This window comes from Heloderma suspectum, chromosome 4 (assembly GCF_057233095.1).
Source record: "Heloderma suspectum isolate Gila_16-S chromosome 4, 16-S_ref, whole genome shotgun sequence".
Lineage (NCBI taxonomy): Eukaryota > Metazoa > Chordata > Lepidosauria > Squamata > Helodermatidae > Heloderma > Heloderma suspectum.
Genome location: NC_139461.1, coordinates 197711713 through 197728075, shown reverse-complemented (window position 1 = coordinate 197728075; position 16363 = coordinate 197711713). Strand labels below are relative to the sequence as shown.

The window sequence follows — 16363 nt, the reverse complement described above, 5'->3', positions numbered from 1 at the left end:
TGAGAAGGCTCTCCCTCTGGTCACCACTTGCCTCAGATGGTTGGGGCATCTGGAGGGAAGCCTCTGAAGATGACATCAATATATGGCAAGTTGTTACAGGAGCAAGTGTTCCTCCAGGTATGTGAGCCCTAACCTATGAGGAGGTTTTAAAGTAAGCACCAGGAGTTTGGATTGCATTTGAAAATGGGCTGATAGCCATTGAAGTTCTTGAAGTGATTTGCCCAATATTTTTACTGGTCCTTCTTGCCCAGATTTGAGTCTAGGGTCAAGATAATTTTTTAAAGGCTCTTTTGGCCTGAAGTGGAGTTTTTATGTTCTTAAATGATTGATTGAATGACCAGCACAAAGCCTCCGAATAATGTGAGCTTAAAACTGACTGATAAAGTTATGATGAGCTTCATAATATTATCTTTCAGATCATTTGCAGCAGAGGCCTTTCAGTAGAAGGATTGACACTCAGTGCCTTGAAGGAAGATGATTACAAAGCAATCTTTATTGGAATTGGTAGGAATTCATCATTCTTTTCTGTACTTGGTTTTACTGGAAGTATTGTATGTATGATTAATGCTGCAATAAACGGACCGTGTTCCTGTGTCTCGGCAAGAGACCTTTCAACACTTCCAGTGTGCAAGTGATATAGTTAGAATGCAATGGTTTTTCACCATTCTCTAACTTACTTTTAATGTGACCTTATCTGGAAATGACCACTTTCCCCAATATATAATTATACCTATTACCTACATGAAATATTTCTCTGGGGCTGTGGAACTACGAAACAGTGTTGGCTTTGGCAATAGATGCTGTGTTACATTAGGAACAGAGTTAATAAAACCTGAATCAATATGCTCTAGTACAATTATCACATTCCTAAGGAGCACTTTATTTAATAGATGTCACTAATTTAGTCAAGATCTCAATATGATCATTAAGTCACAAAATTCCTTAGGGGACGTATTTATGCTAAATTAATGTCAGCAAGATTGCAAGATCAACATTATCTATTTTTTAAAGTAATAACATTGTTTTATTTATTTATTTTTACTTTAGCCCTTCCCCAAATGCTTACTATAGTAATAGGGACTGGGTTGTTTTTTTGTTTTTTTTGTAAACCTCTTTCTATACCATGTTAATCATAAGTCCTATAGACTATTCATTCATTGTCCTTATTTTGTGGATCAGTAGTTTATTTTAAGGATATGTATCCATGGGTGCTTTTCAGAGTTCCAGCTCAGCTCAAGTAGGGATGAAACTTTGTTTAATTTATCAATTGGATTAATTGATTTAAAAAAAAAACCTTTCAGTTGACTAAAAAGGTGTACCTCAGTTAGTTGGACATCAGTTTCTTTTTTTTAAATGTTGTGTTTATATATATATATGTGTGTGTGTGTGTGTAGATGGCAAGTATTATCTTAAAGAGGCATTCCTTCCCTTCTGTCATACACAACATAACAGACTGCCTCTTCTAAGATGATCCTGCTACAACATATGTACACATCTAAAAACAAAGTATGCTTCTTGCTCTAAAAATAGTACTTACCTTATGCAAATTTTATGCAGATTGGTCAATTGATTAATGAACTAAAACTCATGAGTAATCAACTAAGTTTTTTTTTTAACTGGGTGACAGCCCTCAGAGGAAGCAGCTACCCTCAAATGGTTCGATGTGTCATGGGGAACATGTGCATAGAATCATAGAATCATAGAACAGTAGGGTTGGAAGGGGTCTACAAGACCATCTAGTCCAACCCCCTGCTCAATGCAGGATCCAAGTCAGAGCATCCCTGACAGAGGGCTGTCCAGCCTCGTCTTGAAGGCCTCCAGTGTGGGAGAGCCCACCACCTCCCCAGGTAATTGGTTCCATTGTCGTATTGCTCTAACAGTCAGGAAGTTTTTCCTGATGTTCAGCCGGAATCTGTCTTCCTGTAACTTGAGCCCATTATTCCGTGTCCTGCACTCTGGGATGATGGAGAGGAGATCCTGGCCTTCCTCTCTGTGACAACCTTTCAAGTACTTGAAGAGCGTTATCATATCTCCCCTCAGTCTTCTCTTCTCAAGGCTAAACATGCCCAGTTCTTTCAGTCTCTCCTCATAGGGCTTTGTTTCCAGTCCCCTGATCATCTTTGTTGCCCTCCTCTGAACCCTCTCCAGTTTGTCTGCATCCTTCTTAAAGTGTGGTGCCCAGAACTGGACACAATGCCTATGTTATGTTGAACACCTCCTCTATACTGATACCAATTCCATATGTCTGCCATGAGGACAAGCTTGAATGAGTGCGCTTGAATCTTCCAAAAGCACCTTGATAAAGGATTGTTAATGGACTATTTGGAAAGAAATGGGAAGGAAGCATGCAAGCTTTAAGGTGCCTTTGATCTCAGCAGTTTAGAGGTAGACAGGGAATAACATCCATACTCCAACATTGCATCTTTCACTTAAAAATGATCTAAGTGATGTACTTCAGCAAAATAACCCTATACACCGCTCTGGCTATGTTTTCTCTTACATTTAGCATACTCCACCAAAAATGGTGACCGGATGATTTGCAGAGTAGATGCAATTCTAGTAAACCCCTTTTTGCAATCTTTGCTATGCTGTGAAAAATTTGTCCGGCATTTAAATGATGACTTTCCAAATGAAATGCATGTTTATCTGCTAAAGAACGTGCATGTACAACCAAATCCCTCCCCAGCATGCGCAAGGCAAATTGAGTATGCACAGCCAAGAGTGGTATGAGACTTAATGCTCTTTATTGATCTAGACGTTGCCTAAGTGAACATAATAAGAAACAAGTTGCCCAACTGTTCTTTTTTTCCTGTTATTGATTACAAGAGTGGTAATTCTTAGTACAGCAACAACTGTTGTTCTCCATCTGGGTATTCAGTGTAATAAGCTTTGCCGGTTCGTTCTCTCATGTGATTATACCACAGACCATTGTGATTTATACAATCCTAAATCCTCTCATTGTCTGAGTCCTTCCATGCATAGGAATTTCCATGGGGTCATATTTCTTGATAACTGTACATGAGGCAATGTGCCAGGTCACTGTCCCTCTTGATTTAATCCATCTGACAAACCATGCACCCGTCATTCTTCTTCTCACCCCTTGCTTGGGGAAAAAAGAATCCCAGAAGTTAGGTGGGAATACATAAAGAGCTTTGGTTTTCTCTGCAGCTGAGAGCTAGGCTAAGCTATCAACTATCTTTCTTACATTTTGAGATTACCCAGCTAGGTACAGCTGGGATTTTGTTAGGAGTAGAGAACAAGAAAAATGACTGCCAGGGAAAGAGGGAAATCAAGAGCTCCTTTCCTTTGACCTCCTTTGCTAATCCTCTTCTCACTTACAGTAGAATACGCGCATGAAGTTGCCTTATACTGAGTCGGGCCATTGATCTGTGTTGCCTAGTATTGTCTCCTTTGACTGACAGCAGCTCTCCAGGGATTCAGACATAGGTTTCCTTCCCAGATCTGCTACCCCAGATCCTTTTAAACTGGAAATGCCAGAGACTGAACGGGGAACCTTCTATATGTAAAACGTGTTCCCTGCCTCTGAGCTGTAACTGTTTCTACTCATGTGGCTTATGATTGATCCATTTCATGATCCTCACCAGTATTCAAGAGTGCCATGAGCCATTGCCGTTCTATTACCTTTACGAAGTTGTAGCTGTATTGCACTAGGGAAAACAGGACCAAGAACTGTGGGTTGGCTTGCCTGTATGTTTTATACTACAAAGTGAGAAACTCTCCAGTTCTATTTTTCCCAGCATTGTTAAGGCTCCTTCTCGGTCTGCTGCAGCATGGCATGACTGAGGACTTCTGTCCATCTGTTCTAACTCAGGATTCTCAGTATGTAAGTGTGCAGTAGACAAGTTCCAGAAAGGGACAATCTGCAGCAGAAAAAGATATCCACGTATACATGAGATAATGGAACAGAACCTCCATGGTGAAAAGCAGGTTATCTCTGAACGCATGATGCTGAGGACAAACAGGAGACAGGCCATTGCCTTCATGCCTTCTCAGGGGCTAGGGCCAGCCCAAGACATTTTTTAGCCTGAAGGGAAACAGCAGATGCCCCTACCCCATATCAAGGTATATAGTACTCAAGGCCAGCCAAGTTATTTTGGCATCTGAGGCAGCACCTCTCTCCCCCGCTGCCAGTAAAAATATAACAGGTTGGATCTAGACTTAGTTATACTTAGAGCAGACCCACTGAAATAAATGGGATGAGTTAGTCATGACCAACTGAAGTCCCAATGATTTCAGTGGGGGTCTGCTCTGACTACTTCAGTGTAAATTAAATTACTAGCAATAGTAAATTAAATAAGTAACAATTGCCTTGCCAATTCATGAGACTCAAAATCAGCTGTGTGATGTGGCCAGCTCACTCCGCCTAATGGCTGCGCAGGCCTGCCAGAAGCATCTAGCTGGCTATGATTGGAAACAAAACATAGGACTAGGGTTCTTCTTTTGTTCTTGTGTTTCAGTGGCCTTAAAAGCTAAGGTTACAATCTTGCATACAGGCTGCTTAAATCCTATTGAAGTGAGTGGTATTTAAGCAGCCTGCCTATAGGATCATTGGAGGGTCTTGCTTCATGGTAGGTTCATTACTTTGGAGCTTTTCCTTTCTGCCATTGTTAGGATGAGCTGATGTAGAGACATGGCTTGAAATAATTAGAATCCAGAGTATGGGCTGAGTATGAGTTGAATCGTGAGTTGTCATTGAATTGTGGGTGTGAACCCTGCCCTGTGGTTTAACAATGGGTTGTTAACCATGAACAACCCAGAATTCACAACCGAACAACAAGCCATGGGTTCTCTTCCTAAGTTGTTTGTGGTTAACCACCCATAGCTGAATCATAGTGCAGGATTTGCATGTAACAACCCACTACTGAACAACAACCCATACTCAACCCATACTCTGGGTTGTCATTACATGCAAACCAGTTTTATTATTTAAAGATAAGAGGTAAGATTGTTTGCTTTCAGCATGAGGCATTCATACTGGACTCGTCTTTTCAGCTTCAGTCTTCATCTAATACATCGTAGAAAAATATTTGTTCCTTAACTGACCTTGAGTAACTATACTTCTCCTGCAGTGAACTTGACATCTGGTCCGAGGATGTGTAAAAGTTAATTGTTGTATCAGTGACAGGTTTCCAGCAATTGGTCAATGAATGAAAAGTCCAGCCTATAAAGCATTGAACATAAACCCTTGGCACCATATGGGCCTTCTGATGTGGTGAAGGAGATACAGTTCCACTTTTGGTGTTTCTTACAGTCCCAGTCTACTCCTCTAAAAGGATCTCTTTACTGGGGAAGGTAGAAGTGGGTCTGGGTCTCTGGCTTTTACAAGGGTGTGTGGCTAAGCTGTAAAGGATATATTTTCACCTATGAAGGCTGGCAGAAAGAGGCTTGTTCATAGAATCATAGCATCATAGAATAGTAGGGTTGGAAGGGGCCTACAAGGCCATTGGGTCCAACCCCCTGCTCAATGCAGGAATCCAAGTCAGAGCATCATTCTTGTTCCTTTGTTGTTCCATTAATGTTCAAGCATCATTGTTGAGGAGCTGTGAACAACTCCCTGCCCCTCAGGGCAGTATTATGGTGCCCCTTGAGATATTTGGGCTTTATACATAAACCAGAGAGAAAACCATCAAGTGGTAGGAATGCAGAATGTATGGAAATATGAACTATAAAGATGAGTTGTAGCTGAATGGATGGGTAAGCCTGATTTTCCCTTCTCAATTGTTTTCTTTTATCTCTCTTGTCTTTGGCCCCATTTCTTCCTTCCTTCTCCATCCCTTTGAACCACCTCAAGACTATGGTTCCCTCCCTTCAGTCCCATTCTTGTGGCTGTGCTAGTGAGATCTACATAACTCTCTCTTTGGCTCTGTTTCTTAGATTTCTACATCAGCTACATTGGAGAATGAAGAGGGACAGAATTGACAGCTGATGTCACAGTGGTCTAAACATGCAAGTAGGGCATAAAACAGAGAGAGCTGATTAGTCTACTGGTTGGTGATGTCACAATTACCATTTACTCTACTTTGAAAATTCATTTAGCTGTTTGGTAGGGCTGCTTGGCCATGTCTCCCAGTCAAAAGGTCACAGGTTCCCTCAAACTCAGATTATTTCTCATCCCTCTTAACCAGTGATACGTCTCCTGCTTGTGCTGGTGAAGTGGAGGGGTAAGATAGACACACAGTGGCTTATCTCTGTATGGTGGATCATACATATACAATTGAACCATTCATATACAACAGTGTGAACTGGGAAATTTTTCCTTCCCAGGTCAAATCTAACAAAATCCCCAATGATTTATAGTTTGTAGTGGCTTTCTATGTACAGCTTTTACATGAAGCCTTCCACATAATGGCTGTACCACATGCACCAGCCTTACCTGCTTTAGAAAACACCTGATTTTTATCTATGATAGCCTAATGGCTTTTGTGATGATTAGGGCACTTGATCATTTTTTTTTAATGAATATAAATGTTAGAAACTGAAGTATATGGCTGGCAGATGCTGAATTTCAAAATGACATTTGTAGGCACATGTGTCTTGTGTTTTCAGTGCTCAGTTATTAAAAGGAAATGCCATAAACTTTAGAAATTAATCACTAAGTTACAGGTTTTATCTGTTGTCGAAAGTAGGAGTGAAATACAACAATCAGTGATGATGAATGCTATACAGATCTACAGATCCCCTTCATGGATCACTGCCTTGTTGTGGCGAAGGGGATTGCGTAACTCAGTGAAGCCATAAGCTATGCCGTGCAGGGCCACCCAAGACGGACAGGTCATGGTGGAGAGTTCTGACAAAATGTGGTCTACTGGAGAAGGAAATGGCAACCCACTCCAGTATTCTTGCCAAGAAAACCCCATGGAACGTATTACAAGGCTAAAAGAGATGATGCTGGAAGATGAGCCCCTCAGGTCGGAAGATGTCCAATATACTACTGGGGAAGAGCAGAGGGTATTTCCAAGTAGTGCCAGAAAGAGTGAAGCGGCTGGGCCAAAGCCGAAAGGACACTCAGCTGTGGATGTGTCTGGTGGTGAAAAGAAAATCCGATGCTGTAAAGAACAATATTGTTTAGGAACCTGGAATGTAAGATCAATGAATCAAGGTAAGCTGGAGGTGGTCAAACATGAGATGGCAAGATGGAACATTGACATCTTGGGAATCAGCAAACTAAAATGGACAGGCATGGGTGAATTTAATTCAGGTGACCATTATATCTACTACTGTGGGCAAGAATCCCTTAGAAGAAATGGAGTGGCACTCATAGTTAACAAAAGGGTGGGAAAAGCAGTACTGGGGTACAATCTTAAAAATGACAGAATGATCTCAGCACGAATCCAAGGCAAACCATTCAACATTACAGTAATTCAAGTCTGTGCCCCAACCACTGCGGCTGAAGAAGCTGAGGCTGATCGGTTCTGTGAAGACCTACAACACCTTCTAGAACTAACACCAAAAAAAGATGTTCTTTTCATCATAGGGGATTGGAATGCTAAAGTAGGAAGTCAAGAAATCACCGGGATAACAGGCAAGCATGGCCTTGGTGTACAAAATGAATCAGGACAAAGGCTAATAGAGTTTTGCCAAGAGAACACGCTGATCATAGCAAACCCTCTTTTCCAACAGCACAAGAGGCAACTCTACACATGGGCATCACCAGATGGTCAATATCGAAATCAGATGGATTATGTCCTTTGCAGCCAAAGATGGAGAAGCTCTTTACAGTCAGTAAAAACAAGACTTGGAGCTGACTGTGGCTCAGATCATGAGCTTCTTCTTGCAAAATTTCAGCTTAAATTGAAAAACGTAGGGAAAACTAGGGATGTCAGAGAATTCCGCGATGGATCTCGGTGAGACCGAATGCAAGTGCATTTGCCCCCCCGAAATCCATTTCGGAACGAAGCCCCTGCCTCCCCCAACCCACGAAAATTGGGCGGCATGAAGCCCCCACCCCACGAAAATAGCGCGAAACGGAGCACTTACCTGCTCCCGTCGGCACTGACTTGTGAATGGAGGTCGCCCTGTGGCCACCATTCGCTTCCTTTTTCATGCCGTGATAGGCTACATAAATACATACGTAGCTTATCACGGCTAACGCAGGGATGCCTTTTTGCGTAGCCTATCATGGCAGGCTAAAAACAACAACAACGCGTACGCAGCCGCCACCATTTGTGTTCCTTATTTTTGGCTGTCATAGTCTACGTAAATATTTGCGTAGACTATTACGGTGAAAATAAAGGGGAACGCAAATAGCATAGCATAGCGTAGAATTGGACTAAGACGGCCAAAAATAAGGAACGCAAATGGCGGCGGCCGTAGCCGCTGCCATTTGCATACGCGTTTTTTTTTTTTACCCAGAGCCCTCCGCGGCCGGAAATCCGGCTGCGGACGGCTCTGGCCTGGGCCTGGCCGGCTGCTCCGCAGAGCCGCCGTGGATCACAGCTGGCCGGTCGAGGATTCCGGGGGGGAGGAACGGAGCGTCTCTCCCCCCGTCGAGGATTCCGGGGGGAGGGACGGAGCGCCTCCCCTCCCACCGCGGAGCAGATCTGCAAAACAATAAGTGACTTTCATACATCCCTAGGGAAAAACACTAAACCATTCAGGTATGACCTAAATCATATCCCTGATGAATATACAGTGGAGGTGAGGAATAGATTTAAGGGATTAGACCTAATAGACAGAGTGCCTGAGGAACTATGGATGGAGGTCCGTAACATTGTTCAGGAGGCAGCAACTCAATCCATCCCAAAGAAAAAGAAATGCAAGAAAGCCAAGTGGCTGTCTGATGAGGCTTTACAAGTAGCTGAGGAAAGAAGGGAAGCGAAAAGCAAGGAAGAAAGGGGAAGATATATCCAACTGAATGCAGAGTTCCAGAGAATCGCAAGGAGAGACAAGAAGGCCTTCTTAAATAAACAATGCAAAGAAATCGAGGAGAACTATACAATGGGAAAGACTAGAGATCTCTTCAAGAAAATCGGAGATCTCAAGGGAACATTTTGTGCAAAGACGGGCATGATAAAGGACAAAGAAGGCAGGGACCTAACAGAAGCAGATGAGATTAAGGTGGAAAGAATACACAGAAGAACTATAAAGGAAAGATCTGAATGTCCCTGATAGCCATGATAGTGCAGTCACTGAACTTGAGCTGGACATCCTAGAGAGTGAAGTCAAGTGGGCTTTAGGAAGCATTACTAACAACAAAGCTAGCGGAGATCACAGTATTTCAGCTGAGCTATTTAAGATCCTAAAAGATGATGCCGTTAAAGTGCTGCACTCAATATGCCAACAAATTTGGAACACTCAACAGTGGCCACAAGACTGGAAAAAGTCTGTTTACATTCTAATTCCAAAGAAGGGCAATGCCAAAGAGTGTTCAAACTCCCATACAATTGCGCTCATTTCACATGCCAGCAAGGTTATGCTCAAAATCCTACAAGCTAGGCTGCAGCAGTATGTGAACTGAGAACTACCGGAAGTACAAGCTGGGTTTCGAAGAGGCAGAGGGGCTAGAGATCAAATCGCCAACATTTGCTGCATCATGAAGAAAGCAAGAGAATTAAAAAAAATCTATTTCTGCTTCATTGACTACGCTAAAGCCTTTGATTGTGTGGATCACAACAAACTGTGGCAAATTCTTAAAGAGATGGGAGTACCAGACCACCTTACCTGTCTCCTTAGAAACCTGTACGAGGGTCAAGAAGCAATAGTAAGAACTGGACATGGAACAACCGATTGGTAAAAAATTGGGAAAGGAGTACGACAAGGCTGCATATTGTCGCCCTGCTTATTTAACTGATATGCAGAGTACATCATGAGAAACGCCGGGTTGGATGAATCACAGGTCGGAATTAAGATTGCCGGGAGAATTATCAATAACCTCAGATACGCAGACGATACCACCCTAATGGCAGAAAGCGAAGAGGATCTAAAGAGCCTCTTGTTGAAGGTGAAAGTGGAGAGTGCTGGGAAAGACCCTGATGCTGGGAAAGATTGAAGGCAAAAGGAGGAGGGGACAGCAGAGGATGAGATGGCTAGATAGCATCACTGATTCAATGAATATGAAGCACACTCCGGGAGAGAGCAGAGGACAGGAAGGCCTGGCGTGCTATGGTCCATGGGGTCACGAAGAGTCGGACACAACTTAACGACTGAACAACGACAATAGAGCTTCTCCATCTTTGGCTGCAAAGTTCATAATCAATCTGATTTCAATATTGACCATCTGGTGATGTCCATGTGTAGAGTCACCTCTTCTGCTGTTGGAAAAGAATGTTTGCTATGATCAGCGTGTTCTCTTGGCAAAACTCTATTAGCCTTTGTCCTGCTTCATTTTGTACACCAAAGCCATGCTTGCCTGTTATCCCGGTGATTTCTTGACTTCCTATTTTAGCATTCCAATCCCCTATGATGAAGAGGACATCTTTTTTTGGTGTTAGTTCTAGAAGGTGTTGTAGGTCTTCATAGAACCGATCAACCTCAGCTTCTTCGGCCTCAGTGGTTGGGTCATAGACTTGAATTACTGTGATGTTGAATGGTTTGCCTTGGATTCGTACTGAGATCATTCTATCATTTTTGAGATTGTACCCCAGTACTGCTTTTCCCACCCTTTTGTTGACTATGAGTGCTACTCCATTTCTTCTGAGAGATTCTTGCCCACAGTAGTAGATATAATGGTCACCTGAATTAAATTTGCTCATGCTTGTCCATTTTAGTTCACTGATTCCCAAGGTGTCGATGTTCAATCTTGCCATCTTATGTTTGACCACCTCCAGCTTACCTTGATTCATTGATCTGACATTCCAGGTTCCTAAATAATATTGTTCTTTACAGCTTCGGATTTTCTTTTCACCACCAGACACATCCACAGCCGAGTGTCCTTTCGGCTTTGGCCCAGCCGCTTCACTCTTTTTGGCACTACTTGGAAATACCCTCTGCTCTTCCCCAGTAGTATATTGGACACCTTCCGACCTGAGGGGCTCATCTTCCGGCGTCATCTCTTTTAGCCTTGTGATACGTTCCATGGGGTTTTCTTGGTAAGAATACTGGAGTGGGTTGCCATTTCCTTCTCCAGTGAACCACATTTTGTCAGAACTTTCCACCATGACCTGTCTGTCTTGGGTGGCCCTGCACGGCATAGCTTATGGCTTCACTGAGTTACGCAAGCCCCTTCGCCACAACAAGGCAGTGATCCATGAAGGGGTGGCTTATAATAACCTATACCAATTAAAACACCAAAACAATCAAATACAAAATATATAGACCGTTTTTTTAAATTGTCGTAAAAACCAATATAGAAGCTGATGGCAAGGCACAGGTGGGTTGCTATGAATGCAGGTAGTCCTTCAGATGTTCCCAAACCATTTAGGTCTTTAGAGGTCAACACCAGCACCTCAGACCAGGCCCAGAAATAAACAGGTAGCTAGTGCAGTATAGGTGTGATATGATCAGAATGCTTAGCTCCTACAAGCATTCTTGCTGCCACATTTTGCACTGGTTGACGTTTCCGGGCTGTCTTTAAAGGGCAACACCACATTGAGCACATAACAGCAGTCTAGAATCAAGGTCTGTCTTCTCTAGATGAGGCTGCAACTGGCAAACCAGGTGAAGCTGGTAAAAAGGGACTTCTGGTTACTGCTGACTCTTGCACTTCTGTAGAAAATGCTGAATCTAGGAGCACTCCTAAGCTGCCAATCTGACCTTTAGAGGTAGTACAACCCCATCCAATGCTAGTTGTACATAAACAACCAGATTAGCAGATTTCCCAATCCACCACACTTCTGTCTTGTCTGCATTAAGTTTCAGTTTGTTTGCCATCGTTCACTCCCAGACTGCTCCCAGACACCAGTTTAGGGTTTTCACTGCCTCCTTGAAACTAGAAGAGGGAAAAGAGGGGTGTGCCCTCTGCTATATTGATGACACTTTAGCCCAAATCTTTGGAGAACTTCACCCATCAGTTAACTGAGGCAAGCCATTGTTGAAACTTTCCAGAGCAGAAGTCACTTCTTCTTGGCTATGGTGGATCCAGTTCTTCTTTTTTGGTAGCAGGTGTTGTTGCAGAAGAATTGATTTGGGGGGGCAGGGGGAATCATCTATGAGAGGAAGGAGGTTTTTTAACCAAAATTCCATGCCGTGATTACCATTTATCTGACAATGGAATCTGCATCAGATTCTGACTAAAAGCCTTCTCCCACTTCAGTATCACTGCATTTATTTTGTGCTAAAGGTTTTACAAATGACTTCTGGAAGGAAAGTTGCAAGACTGGAAATGCCTTTGGCCATGGTCAAAATTTCCACAAATATTGGGGCCATAGCTAAGTGCCCCTTGTTTGCATACAGAAAGTCCCAGGTTCAATCCCTGACATCTCCAGGTAGGGCTAGAAAAACCCCTGCCTGAAACCCTGGAGACCTGCTGCCAATCAGTGTTGACAATACTAGGTTTAGATGGACCAGTGGTCTGGCTCAGTATAAGGCAGTTTCCTATGTTCCTGTAGTGTAAATGCAATAAGTGAATGCCTTCATTGAGTCTACTTGCAATTACTATGTCTGATTGAATTTGACTCTTTTGTGATTACTTTATCCATAGTAGCAGAAACATATTATAAGCAGATTTAAATTCTGGAGTTAAACTTATTTGATTATGTTTGCTGGTTATGTTTGTTTTGTAGTAGGAGCCAGGTTGGTTGTAGAGCAGACAGGTAGTTACTAGGTTATTAAGACTGAATTTACATAAATGTGTGTGGTGTTATGTCTCAGGTCAATAACAACTTGGAGAATGGACATCTGTGGATTCAAAATACATCAAGAACAGATTCCATATATCTCGAAAAAGAGACCTCATACATTTTTCACCATGTAATTATTGTGCTATCTTGCTAATTTCTGTAATCCAAAATATTGAATTTAGACAAGCTACAGTGAAAAGTATCTTAGTCCCCCCCCCGCCCAGTTTTTAGCAACAGCAATGTGGTATCCACCACATGAGAGAATCATGAGAAAACAAAGAGTATTCCAGGCTGTAATAGGCGTTTTCACATGACCTGCCTTTCTCTTCAGCCTGGACAGCTTGTAACATCATACTGTATTTGCAGTGATATATATTTACACTTTTTTGTTTTTTCTTCCCTCTGCTGGCCTTCTTTTAGTATATACCTTGGAAAGGTTGTGCCCATATTTTATGTATCATTCCAAATAGCTGATTTGTGTTTCATATTTCAACATATTATTCCCAGAAGGGTATTTTATCCATGACTATTTATTTTTGTGTGGCAACACTTTTGTATAGCAACACTTTTGCTATATGCTCCACTTTTCTCTGGAGGAAAAGTCAAGCACAAATCTTTGTCTGGTAGCTTCCTGTAGTTTAGACTGAAGATTGCTTTAACAATGCTTTTCTTCCCTTGCCCTTTGATAGTTAGCCTGTTTTGGGGACAAGATTACTCTGTTGTCTTGACCTTCCTTTATATACTGCAAGATTCAATCTGAAATGTTAATTGTACAAAATTTGATATCAACTCTATTCATTATACAGACTAGCAGTACTTGCTAAAATAGGCAAGTTGGCACGGATTAAACCTCATAGGCATTTGGGATCATAACTGAGCCCCAAAGGGCGTAAAAGATGTTAATGTATTGCCTTAACCTTTATCAGTTCATATTCCAGGTTGTCTCTTTTACTGAAGGGGTTGATTGTTCTATAGTGTAGTAAGTCTTCCATCGCATTGTTTTTGTGTTTGTTTTTAAATCTGAGGATTTCACTATAAGGACAATGGGGTCAGGAAAACCTAGCGATGGGTGAATCTGTCAGATCTGTTTCACATACTTCCTTCATTTCCCACCAGCTTGACTGTTCAGTGCCAGTTCCATAAGGATTTTTAACTGATTTTTAAAATGTTTGTGCATTTTCGTGCATGTTTTCAATTTGTACACATTTTTGTATGCATCCATTCATTGACTAAATGGTGTTTGTATACATTTTTGAAATGTAGGCACTTTTCTTTGCACACTTTTCAAATGTAATCTTTCTGCATGGTTTTTCAAATGGTGAGAACCCATGTAACAAGACAATAGCAAGTTTACGTTCATGCAACAATTTAAATGGAAATTCTTATTGTCTCTTCCTCTGTCTAGCAACCTGTCCTAACAGCCCACTCCCTCTTCTGTTGTTATACTTGTCTTTTCCTGTATGGATAGATCACTGGTCTTCAGCTGGAGGTCAGGACCCATTACTGGGTTACAGCCTGACCAAAATTGGATTTCAACAGCAGCATACAAATATATGGTAAAAAATTAAGTGGGTCCCCAAATGCATGTTTGGGCTAAAGGTGGGCTCTGGGTCTGGAAAAGGTGGAAAACTACTGGGAACTATTGTGGGGAAGTGGATGGATGATATGGGCCCTTTCTCTAGTGTTATTTGAGTGTTTCTATTTTTGAGAAAATCAATAAAAATCTTAATACTAACAGAAAGGCAGCCAGTGTGGTGTAGTGGTTAGAGTGTTAGATTGGGATTTGGGAGACCCAGGTTCTAGTCCCCCCTCGCCCATGAAGCTCACGGGGTGAGTCTGAGCCAGTCACTGACTCTCAGCCTAACCTACTTCACAGCCTTATTGTGAGGATAAAATGGAGAGGAGGAGGACCACGTGAGCTACCTTGCAAGAGAATAAAAAGGTGGGATGTAAATGTAATAATTAACTATTCGTTATTGTATTTTATCTCTATGCAGTTCCGAGTTGAAGGAAAAGGTAAATAAAGCTGCATAGGAATTGTTGTTCAGTCGTTAAGTTGTGTCCGACCCTTCGTGACCCCATGGACCATAGCACGCCAGGCCTTCCTGTCCTGCGCTCCCTCCCGGAGCGTGCTCAAGTTCATATTCATTGCATCGGTGATGCTATCTAGCCATCTCATCCTCTGCCGTCCCCTTCTCCTTTTGCCTTCCGTCTTTCCCAGCATCAGGGTCTTTTCCAGAGAGTTTTCTCTTCGCATTAGGTGGCCAAAATATTTGAGCTTCAGCTTCAGTATCTGTCCTTCCAATGAGCACTCAGGGTTGATTTCCTTAAGGATGGACTGATTTGACCTCCTTGCAGTCCAGGGGACTCGTAACAGTCTTCTCCAGCACCACAGTTCGACAGCATCGATTCTTCGGCACTCAGCCTTCCTTAGAGTCCAGCTCTCACAGCCATACATTACAACTGGGAAAACCATAGCTTTGATTAGACGGACCTTTGTCTGCAAGGTGATGTCTCTGCTTCTTACTATGCTGTCTCGGTTTGCCATAGCTTTCCTCCCAAGGAGCAAGCGTCTTTTAATTTCATGGCTACAGTCACCGTCTGCAGTGAACTTGGAGCCCAAGAAAGTAAAATCTGTCACTGCTTCCATTTCTTCCCCTTCTATATGCCAGGAAGTGATGGGTCCAGATGCCATGATCTGAGTTTTTTTAATGTTGAGTTTCAAACCAGCTTTTGCACTCTCCTCTTTCACCCTCAACAAGAGGCTCTTTAGATCCTCTTCGCTTTCTGCCATTAGGGTGGTATCATCTGCATATCGGAGGTTGTTGATAATTCTCCCAGCAATCTTAATTCCGACCTGTGATTTATCCAACCCGGTGTTTCTCATGATGTACTCTGCATATAAGTTAAATAAGCAGGGTGACAATATGCAGCCTTGTCGTACTCCTTTCCCAATTTTGAACCAATCAGTTGTTCCATGTCTGGTTCTTACTGTTGCTTCTTGACCCTCGTACAGGTTTCTCAGGAGACAGGTAAGGTGGTCTGGTACTCCCATCTCTTGAAGAATTTGCCAGAGTTTGTTGTGATCCACACAATCAAAGGCTTTAGTGTAGTCAATGAAGCAGAAATAGATTTTTCTTTAATTCTCTTGCTTTCTCCATAATGCAGCAAATGTTGGCGATTTGATCTCTAGCTCCTCTGCCTCTTCGAAACCCAGCTTGTACTTCCGGTAGTTCTCGGTTCACATACTGCTGCAGCCTAGCTTGTAGGATTTTGAGCATCACCTTGCTGGCATGTGAAATGAGCGCAATTGTGCGCTAGTTTGAACACTCTTTGGCATTGCCCTTCTTTGGAATTGGAATGTAAACTGACCTTTTCCAGTCTTGCGGCCATTGTTGAGTGTTCCAAATTTGTTGGCATATTGAATGCAGCACTTTAACAGCATCATCTTTTAGGATTTTAAATAGCTCAGCTGGAAGACTGTCATCTCCGCTAGCGTTGTTAGTAATGCTTCCTAAGGCCCACTTGACTTCACTCTCTAGGATCTCTGGCTCAAGTTCAGTGACCGCACTATCACGGCTATCAGGGACATTCAGATCTTTCCTGTATAGTTCTTCTGTGTATTC

At 42.4% G+C, this 16363-nt stretch overlaps 1 protein-coding gene across 8 annotated transcripts in view; it reads left to right on the top strand.

The window, feature by feature from the left end:
• The window catches only part of DPYD (dihydropyrimidine dehydrogenase), a 761638-nt gene that overhangs the window by 245958 nt on the left and 499317 nt on the right, over positions 1-16363 (top strand). For all 8 annotated transcript variants that reach the window (XM_084851877.1, XM_084851875.1, XM_084851880.1 and 5 more), the window contains one exon: positions 417-504. In XM_084851877.1, coding sequence (XP_084708003.1) covers positions 417-504 — 88 coding nt within the window. The remainder of the gene's footprint in view (positions 1-416; positions 505-16363) is intronic.